The following is a 9,776-nucleotide window of genomic DNA, read 5'->3' as shown; positions in this document are numbered from 1 at the left end:
GAGACCGAGAGGGAAAGAGAAGGCGAGGATTGAAAGATATAAATTGAGAGAGATAAACTATGTGTTAGAGAGCGAGATACCTAGAGGACTGATGGAGGGAGGGAGGAGAGAGAGAGAGAGAGAGAGAGAGAGAGAGAGAGAGAGAGTGAGAGAGAGAGAGAAAGAGATAGAGAGAGAGATGATGATGATGATGATGAGAGATAGAGAGACCAAGAGAGAGGGAGAGAGTGAGTGAGAGACAGCTATATAACATAGAGGTTTCCCATTTATTTTTTTCCAAATACAAAATAAAAAATTAATTTAGTTTCTAGTTTGACCTATTCAATCTTATCCTATTTCAACCTGACTGTTCAAATCAAATTGGGTCGGCTAATTCGATTCAATCATTGGATCAGTTGATTTGACCTAATGGTTGGATGGTACCTGAATCAAATATTGGGTCTTGATGATTGACAACCAGTTTTCGTCGACGGAATGCTTGATCCAGTCGACATTTGAACTATCAAATCCGATCGATGCTTGTTCCAATACTAGTGTAGCCGCACTGTCCGAATCCAATTGATCAGGGTTATTCGATTCAACCAGGGGATCAGATCTTTTTAGTCAATCCATCAAAAAGTTTGGATTGCACACAAATCCAAACATTGGTACTTGATGATCGAGGACCAACTTTGGTCAACGGAACGCTCGATCCCATCAAACATTTGACTGATCCAATAGAATCAATGCTCAATCCAATCTGAATTGATTCAGACTTTTTAAATAGAAGTGGGCATGGCCATACAATATGATTATTGGCCCATATCATTTAAGTCCTCGACGATTGAGGATCTCAATTCGGCTGACCGAAAGCTCTATCCGATCTAACATTCAAACGATCAGATCTAATCCCCGATGTCCACCAGATATAGTTCCGGATCATCCGGGACGTGGACGATGGACGGGACGGGACGAAGATCATCCCGTCCGACATCTGGAATCAGTACAGGGACGCGGATGGGATGGTTTTTTGTCCGAGTGGACGAAAACTATCCTGTCCGTTCATCTCGGGACGAATTTCTGTCCCGGTTTTCGTCCAACCTTGCAGACGGGACAGTTTTTTCGTCATGGAATGAAAAAACCATCCTGTCCGCATGCCTGCATTATACCACCAGAGCCAAACCCTACCTAGAAGGCTAAAAACCTAGAACTACTTTGGTCAGTGGGGTTCCTTAATGGGCTATTAATGGGCTCAAATGGGCCCTTCCCATATAATCAGGGTAGTATATATAGTCTGATTTTGTTTAAATTCATACAAACCGCGGGAGAGGTCTCTAGATTTTGCTCGAGGATCGAGAGCTCGTCGGAGAAGAAGAATGGCGTCGGTATCTTCCTCAGCGCGCCGGAGCTCCAAGCGATGGCGCTACACCTGGGAAGCTCTTGCACACATTCCCACGCTGAGATTGTTCCTTTTCAATCCCGAGGTCGATCCATCCGTCGCGTGTTTGAACCTTGAGGCATCGCTGTTCTTGAGGGAATCTCAACTTGTCGTGAAGTGGAAAGATGAAGGGGATGAAGACGTCGTGCTTAGAGTTTCAGTTCCGAGGATTCTCATCGATCCTGGTTCTTCTGTTCAAGCTTTTTGTATGAAGGACCATATTGAAGTCAAACTTGCGCTGGTTCTCCCTCCCGATCATCCGATGTCCATAGACTCCCTTTCCGTTTTAGACGAGGGTTCAGCAAGTCGAGGAGTGGATCGTCCTGGCTGCCCTCCTCTCTCCGTTGAGTCTGGTGTGCAAATTTATTTTGATTGTAAATCTTATCGTTTTATATTTCCTTTCGTGACCTAGCCGCCGAAAAATCATAAATGTTTTTTCTATGATAAAATCAAACCATACACTGACGTATATGATGGGTTAAAATCAGCTTAGACTCTGATTAATTTTTGTTGATGCATCGGATGAAACACGACCAGTCGATCCAACATTTTAACCTAATAAATTTTATGTCATGCTGTCGCTTTTCTAATTTAAGGATCTTACTTTCAGTTATAAAATTTGACGAATCTCATGTTTTTTATGAGTCTGAAGTTTCCGAATTTTTGGGCCAGATTTAAAGAGTCTTTCTGGAGATGTGCATTTCTATTGCAAGTCCTGCGGCACAAAATTAACGGGTAAACCATCAAGGTAGCCATTGCATCCATCTTTAATCCTAATTCTATTGCTTAGAAATTCGTATGAATGGACTTATTTTTTGGAGCTAGAATTTATTATTCTGCTCTTCCAAATAGATATTCAATCCTTAGCCATGTACATGCTTGTTGACCCGGTATAGTCAGTACCTTTCAGAAGCTGCTGTTGGCTTTGAGAATTAGTTGACCCGGAAACAGTGTTAATTGTTGATAAAACTTGTATCTGTTGTAGCAGTCCCTTCCATCTACAGAAGGCAAATCGATCAAGACAATGTAGAAGCAAAGATCGATCACGTCACTGAGATCAAATCGTAAATATCACTGCGTCCAGCTACTCTTGCATGGCTTTAGTTTTTTCTGCAGGTGCCAATTCTTCTCTTTAGTATGTTCACTCTATGTGCAATAATTACAGAATGGAATGCCTCCTCTTGTTTTATCTGTGTGTTTTGTTCCCCTCCTGCATCTGATAGCTCTTGGGAAGTTTAGCATGGACCGTTCTTGAGCTTCAGATCAATGGCCTCAAAGGCGAGGAGTACACCTGCATGTTCCGACGAGAAGACCAAAAAAACCAAATTCAGCTCCATGTAAGCTTTGGCTGGGCGGCCCAAATCACGCCTGACCATAAGGCCTGAATCAACTGTCCCCTTAGGAGACCCATCTACTAGGGACAATCTTCTATTTCCTCCAATATGATTTGGATGATATTTTGCAAATCAGGGATGGTTTCCCTATTCAGGCTTGGACTTCTTTTGACATGCGTGGTCAGCATTAAGTCCCAAAAGGAATTTGTAGTGCCTGTCCTTCATTGTATACTTCAACAGCATATATTCTTGTTAGATCATCACGGCCCAGTTAGGGCTAATTTTACTAACTTATGGGCCTGAGGCCATGTACGTGTAATAGACTAATCCTAGGGATCTAATGGAAAAACTAACCTAAATGGATTTAAATAAAGGCCCAATAAGGGCCCATTAAGGGCCCAATAGTGAGGGGCCCATTTAGGGAATATATTAGGTCCATTAAGGACCTAATATATGCTGGGCCTGATTTATATCAGGCCCAGCCTCCAACAGCTATAAATATAGCTGTTGGAAGTCCTTTTTGAAAAAGGAATCTCTTCTGCAGCTTTTTCCAACGGTCAGTTTTTGACCGTTGGACAAAAGCATTAACCTCTCTCTCTCTCTGTGAAAAATTGTATAAAAGGGGCATCTGTTCAGTAATAAAGATCAGTTCATTTTTGCCCCAATTTTTCTGTCTCTTCTCCACATTCTCAGAAATTCTCTCTGCAGTCCACTATCTCATCTTTTCCTTCAATTTATTACAATTCTTCATCTTTAGAAGATGATGAATATCCATCTTTATAATGGTCCAACTCCCTTCAGATATATTGATGTTCACTTACATACTCCATTACTACCTCCTCCCATTGACATACGGTTGTTGTCCAGGTCACCAATTCATAGATTCGCCAATCATGATTCTTTATGGCAGAACTCATATGTACATAAACCCCATATCTGCGTGCAATTTTAGATAATAAATTTCATGGACCAATTACCAGTCGTGTGGTCAAGAATTCAGGCATGAAATACTTATCGTCTCCTCTCTTGAGTCAGTTGACTGCTTCACTTGAAATAGATGATTCTTACGTCCATGACCCTTCAGCATGAGTTCATCATACTGACTCCAGTTTAGCAGGTTGAATGCTGTAAAATTAAGAGATTCTGGTTGTATAGGCATGTCGAGCTATATGGAGGCAAAAGATACCACTGAAGGTACAAATATTTGGGTGGCTTCTACTGTGAAAAAGACTCGTGACATGCGTGTTTTGGCAAAAGATGTACGCGGAAGCATTGGTGGTGTGCATGTTATGCTCAAGAGACAATGATGATTGCAACTATCTCTTTTTTGAGTGTCCTTTCACCCCTACGATCTGAGCCACCCAAGTGATAACATTGTTGGATATGACATTGGCAGACACCTTATGGGAGACCATCCGGAGAGGCAGTCTAAAGAGGGAGGAGGGGGGACGAGTGATGGCGGTGCTATGGGCAATATGGCTCCATTGAATTGAAGTGCTATTTGGAGAGAGGGATGCTTCTACAGACAGGCTTGCTCACAAGGTGGAGGGTGTCACGGCAGCATGGTTTCCTCGAGCTGTCTATGGAGGGGAAAGGGACTGATTTATGTGCGGATTGGTCCTTAGGGGCCTGTTTGTGAAGTTTGGTTGATCATCATTTTGTCGGGTGATCGTCCGTAGGTTGACTTGCACACTGTACTTTGTGTCAGACAATTGAGGTGCTTGGAATTACCTCAGTCATGCAGTAATGAGTGGTTCAAATGATTGCTGATAATGCTGTAGGTATCCCTGAAATAGAACTCTAGCGACCACAGATAATACCCACAGTTGGTCAAAGTGGCTTTTGCTTTGGGCCTCATTTGTCACTTTGATAAAGAGTCACTTTGACGCAGAGTCCCTTTAAGGCCCTATAATATGGACCTCACAGGGTTATGTGACGAGAAGAAAGAAATGCATCGCAGGCTGATATACTCTGTAGCCGAGTTAGTATAAAGCTGGATAGGAAAATACATGACAGGCTGAAGTACTCATTAAAGACAATACGTGACTGGAGGATCAGCTTTTCTCATGGTTGATGCTTGGCTTGCACTGTTTTCCTAAAATGCTTTTACTGTTTGTTAACAGCATAAATGAGGTGGAGGATTGACTTAAAATTCTAATAGTTAGTTTTTGTTCCATATTCCTACAACACCCGCTAAAGAGGATATGTTTCTCTTTATAGGAAGGTAATCTTTTTTCATGTCGTTATATCATGGCTCTAATCCACACCAAGTTGAGATGCAATGAAAAATGTTTTCATTGTCATCGATGCATGTTAAAAGATAATGAATACAGACAGCCACATAAATCCATCTCTTGTTACCTCTTTTAGACAGCCACTCTTTCTAAAATTTCTTGGATATGTTTTTGTTAATATATATATATATATATATATTTGTATATACAATTGCTTATCTTTCCCGAAATACTTATTTTTGTGATAAAAGTACTTCCTCCCCAAGAGCTATATCGTCAGGTGACTGAGGGCAGCCATTTGTACTCTAATACCAATACTTGTAATTTTTTTGCATATCTCTTGTCAATTAAAATACCACGGACAATACAGAGTTATACACACCAATCGCTCTAGAACTAAATTACGAGTACTTTGGCTTGGGCGACATATTTCTGAAGAGGGGCCTTGACTTAGGAACATAGCTGAAATATGTTGATGTTTCTTGTTTTTCCTTCATTATCATCTTCTGTAATGTGTATTATTTTCTCAAGTTAATTTTTCTTGGTGGATCTTGCTTCGTGCGGTTTGGATCTAGATATTTTTCCTTGACTTTTATCAAGTGCTTTCCCCGTGTCCTTTTCCGGCATCATACATAAAATTTACTTCATCAATTGATTATCGTGAATCCAACAAATCGGAGAAATATGCCTTTGAACTCAAAGCATGAATGCTCGAATGACCAGATTGTTGTCTCTATTTAATAATTTGATGCTGATATGATCCTAAAACCCCGTTAAGGGCTATTTTGGTCATTTCTCATACAGGGTGCTTTGCCGTCAAAAAGAGCTGTCCTCTCGTTAAGAGTAGGAATTGTCCATCCGATATCCAGTATCGGACATTCGATATCCAATATCCGGAAATAAATGGGACGGTGTCTGATATCGGATATCAAACGATATCCATCCGATAGGTGAAAACGAATATCGGAGACGGATATATTGAATGGGTAAGGACGAGACGGATATCGGATTTCAATATCCGGATATCGGAACCGGTATCCGGGATATCGATATCCGGTATCAACAGAAAAAATCAGTATTGATCATCATTTCAGATGATTTATGTTAACAACACCATGTGTTTTTGATATATATCCTACCTCGTTTAATACGTATGGCTCAAACTTTTTGCTTTCTTCCATATGGGATAACAGGATTCGGAGTTTAACATTAAACTCTGAATCCTATTGTCCCATAAGGAAGAAAACCAAAATTTTGAGCTGTATATATTAAATAAGGTAGGATATATATATTAAATGATTTTTAAAATTTTTTAAAAAGTAATTATTATATTATTACCTCATTTAATAGGTGATATATTTAATAAGTATATATATTTAATATATTATTACCTCATTTAATATATACAACTCAAACTTTTTGTTTTCTTCCATATGGGATTACAGGATTTGGAGTTTAATGTTAAACTTAGAAAGCTCTCTGCTTACCCGAGAATTCTTGGTTCAGTTCTCCACCTTAACGCTGGCTCACATATTTCCTCTCCAAACCGTTAAACGATGACGACTACCACAATTGAATAATACTTTACTACCCTTCTATGTTGGATATCGAAATCCGATATCCAACTCCAATATCCAATATTGTCATCCTTCCCGAGAGACGGAGGCGGATGACGACATCGAGACGGATACCGATATCGGATATCGCTACTGTAGCAACCAATATCTGGAAAAAACGGATACTGAAAATTTGATTTCCAGTATCTAGTACAGCATCTGTCCCGATACCGTAATCCGATGTTGGTATCAGGACGGGCGATCCCTAGTTAAGAGGTTAGCAGATGATGTGAAATATGAATATGCTTACAGCATTTTACTGTTATTTTAGACTAGTGGTTTTTCTTAAAAAAAATGTAGACTAGTGGTTTCCCTCCTATTTCTTTTCCTCTTGTATAGACCCTATCTTCTAATTGAAGCTCACAGGCTAATCTCAAATAGGAGAATAGTGGTCAACTGATGCCGAAGAACTCAAACCATGAGCGCCTGAATGGCTAAATTGTTGGCTCTTTTTGATAATTTGGTGCTTACTGTTAGACAACTGGGGAAGCTTGATCTTTTATGTTCCATTAAGGTCATTTGCGTAAGTATTTGTTGTGACAACAGGACTTCTTTCCTTATCTGGATTCTCAAAACTTAACACTTGTTGCATCTGTGTGATCCATAATTTGATCATTGTTCCTTTTTTCTCTAGTTTCATAAAGTTCCTTTCAGGAAGTTTGTGGCATTGCCATCAGCTGATTGGCGTGATGTGGCGGACAATTGGTTTGGGGGAGGTTGCTGCTCATTTGGGGGTATCAGCGAAAAATTAGTGCGTGCATATATTGAGACCTACAGCTGCGCTGAGTCCACATGTCTGTTGGATGTCCCGTCAGTCACCATTTCCATCGACGATCTTGAAGGATACGAATTTTCTCCTCAGCCTCTACTAGATTCTGGTCACAGCAACATGAATGAAACCGATCCCAAAACTTATGGATCCAGTCATTTTAATCACAATATGAACGACACAGTTTCTGGTATCGCTGCAGAGAAGAAGACGATCAACAAGTCTGATATTTTCCATCCTGCTTGCTCGGATGAAGTCCTCTTAGAAGAGTCAATCAGTTGTTGTGCAGAATTGAGGATAAATAAAACAAAGCGGACACTTGGAGCAGTATCAAGCCAAGCGGGTCTTGGCTGGTTGCATAATGTGGTCCTAGGGAGTGGTTTTTTGGTTAATTCAGCCAATCTCATGGAGGATGTGAGGTGGAATGAATTTTCATGCAGAGACTGTTCGTCAATGCTTGGATGTTTACCGGTAATGAACGAGGCGGATTTTCCAGTTGATGGCGGGATTCGGTTATTCAAGTGCTATATTTCTACTAGCAGGGATAATTGCGCTTCGGACAATGTCTTCAGGTAAAAGGAGTCTATCATTATTACATTTGATTTCGATCTCGTCTGATTGTGGAGCTAGGTTTTGCTGTCCCAGGATGAACTCCTCATCATTGTCCTCTGAAAATCATCATCGTTGTCAACCAAGTTTGTGTCACGACGATGATGACGAATGATGATAATGATGATGACCCATCTGCAAGGAGGGCAACCCTTATGTAGAGCCAACCATTCGTTTTTACATTAATGCTAGACATCTTTTTTTTTAAGAAAAGTGTTTTGGTAATGTTAACAAGATTTTGTTTTACCAATTATTTCATTTGAATAATATTTCTCATAAGAAGCCTTAAGTGATTATTTTCAAATTAATGTTTTACGGCTATTAGTCACGCATTTCGTCAGAATTTTTTGATGTTCTTTCCTCTCATTATGGGAAACTGAGGTGTGTCCGGATTCTATGATGAACAGAGACTACACAGTAGATCGGATCTTTGCAAGACTAATTGTGGATAATGCAGCGGATGAACTCTCCTTCCATACAGTTGTGAAAGATCTGAACACGCGGGCCCCACTGCTACAGATAGTTCTTTTGAATTCTAAAGTATGGTGTTCCAGTGGAGACTGCTTTGAAAGCGATTACTCTGGATGTCATTCAAACGTCGGCCTTCAACCTGTTGTTAAAGTCCTTTTCTCTGATAATTTTTCTGAGATTGGGACCTTCTCGAGGTCAGTGTGATCTCGTCTTTTTCTAGATAAAGAAAATTCTATCTATTTTGCACCAGTTGTTGTTGTTCTGCTAGAGTTTGATGACAGTGGATGATAATGATGATGATGATGATGATGAATACTCATGGTCACCATCATCCATCAGTTGATGATTAATTGTAATCATCATTTTTGGTCTCCCAGAGTTGATGATAAGATATCAACATCCTCATCAATAGGTTTTCAAAAGCCACCATTCATCAGCTTACAGGCTACGATAGCTCATTAAATTATGTTGTCATTATTGTCATTGTCATCTTCATTCAACCGAGCCAAACATGGATGAAGATGACAGTGAAAAGTTGAGGGATGATGATGACGGCAGCGAATTCATCATCGTCCATCAACACTTTATGCTGCTTAGGTCATTTGAAAGTTTTTGTTGGATCGATTTTCTACTTATAAGTCAATTCCGTTATTGTTGGAGCTTGTTTTGCCTGATTATGCAGGGCATTTGAACATTCGGATGAGGTGTTCTTGTTGAACCGGCAAGCAAATGAATTGATTGAGTCACTTAAGTTATCTCACATTCGTCTGCCCAGTTCATGTTCTATCTTCCAGGGGATGTCATTATCCTATTTGGAGAGGTGAAGCTAGGGTTGTCAGAGAATGATGTCATCCTCTCCTGGGCCAGCAGGATTACTCAGTTGACGGATGACGATGACGCAGCGACTGATGATGTCTGCGCGGCTGCGGCAGACTGGCTGTCGGGTGGCGCCCCAGGCTCGGGGACAAATGATGTATTTGGATGACACATCCTTTATGATGCTGGGACTCAACTCCACATCTATCTCTCTCTTCCATGTCTTATTATATCTCCCTTAGTACTCTCTCTCTCTGTCTCTTCTTTCTCTATCTCTCTCTCTCTCAATCGCTCTTATAGTTCCGGATCGTCCCGGACATGGGCGATGGACGGGACGGGACGAATTTCGTCTCGTCAGACATCCGTATTCAGTGCAGGGACGATGGACGGGATGAATTTTCTTCCAATGGTTCGAAAACCGCCCCGTCCAGTCCTCCCGGGACGAATTTTTATCCCGTCCGAGGAGAAAACCATCCAGTCCCTCGTCCTGGACAAAAAAAACTTGTTTTA

General features: G+C 40.7%; 1 protein-coding gene across 1 annotated transcript; it reads left to right on the top strand.

Moving 5' to 3' along the window:
- Positions 1–1,284: 1,284 nt before the first annotated feature.
- LOC144701291 (HECT-like ubiquitin-conjugating enzyme (E2)-binding protein) lies at positions 1,285–9,515 on the top strand. The gene is made up of 5 exons (XM_078573072.1): positions 1,285–1,770; positions 2,090–2,165; positions 7,256–7,942; positions 8,387–8,644; positions 9,133–9,515. The coding sequence occupies exons 1-5, from the start codon at positions 1,356–1,358 to the stop codon at positions 9,272–9,274; spliced, it is 1,578 nt and encodes a 525-aa protein (XP_078429198.1). The 5' UTR covers positions 1,285–1,355; the 3' UTR covers positions 9,275–9,515.
- Positions 9,516–9,776: the final 261 nt, after the last annotated feature.

Source organism: Wolffia australiana, chromosome 3 (genome assembly GCF_029677425.1).
Source record: "Wolffia australiana isolate 7733 chromosome 3, ASM2967742v1".
NCBI classification, from domain to species: Eukaryota; Viridiplantae; Streptophyta; class Magnoliopsida; order Alismatales; family Araceae; genus Wolffia; species Wolffia australiana.
The sequence above is the reverse complement of the archived record's forward strand: the minus strand, read 5'-3'. Positions and strand labels throughout refer to the sequence as shown.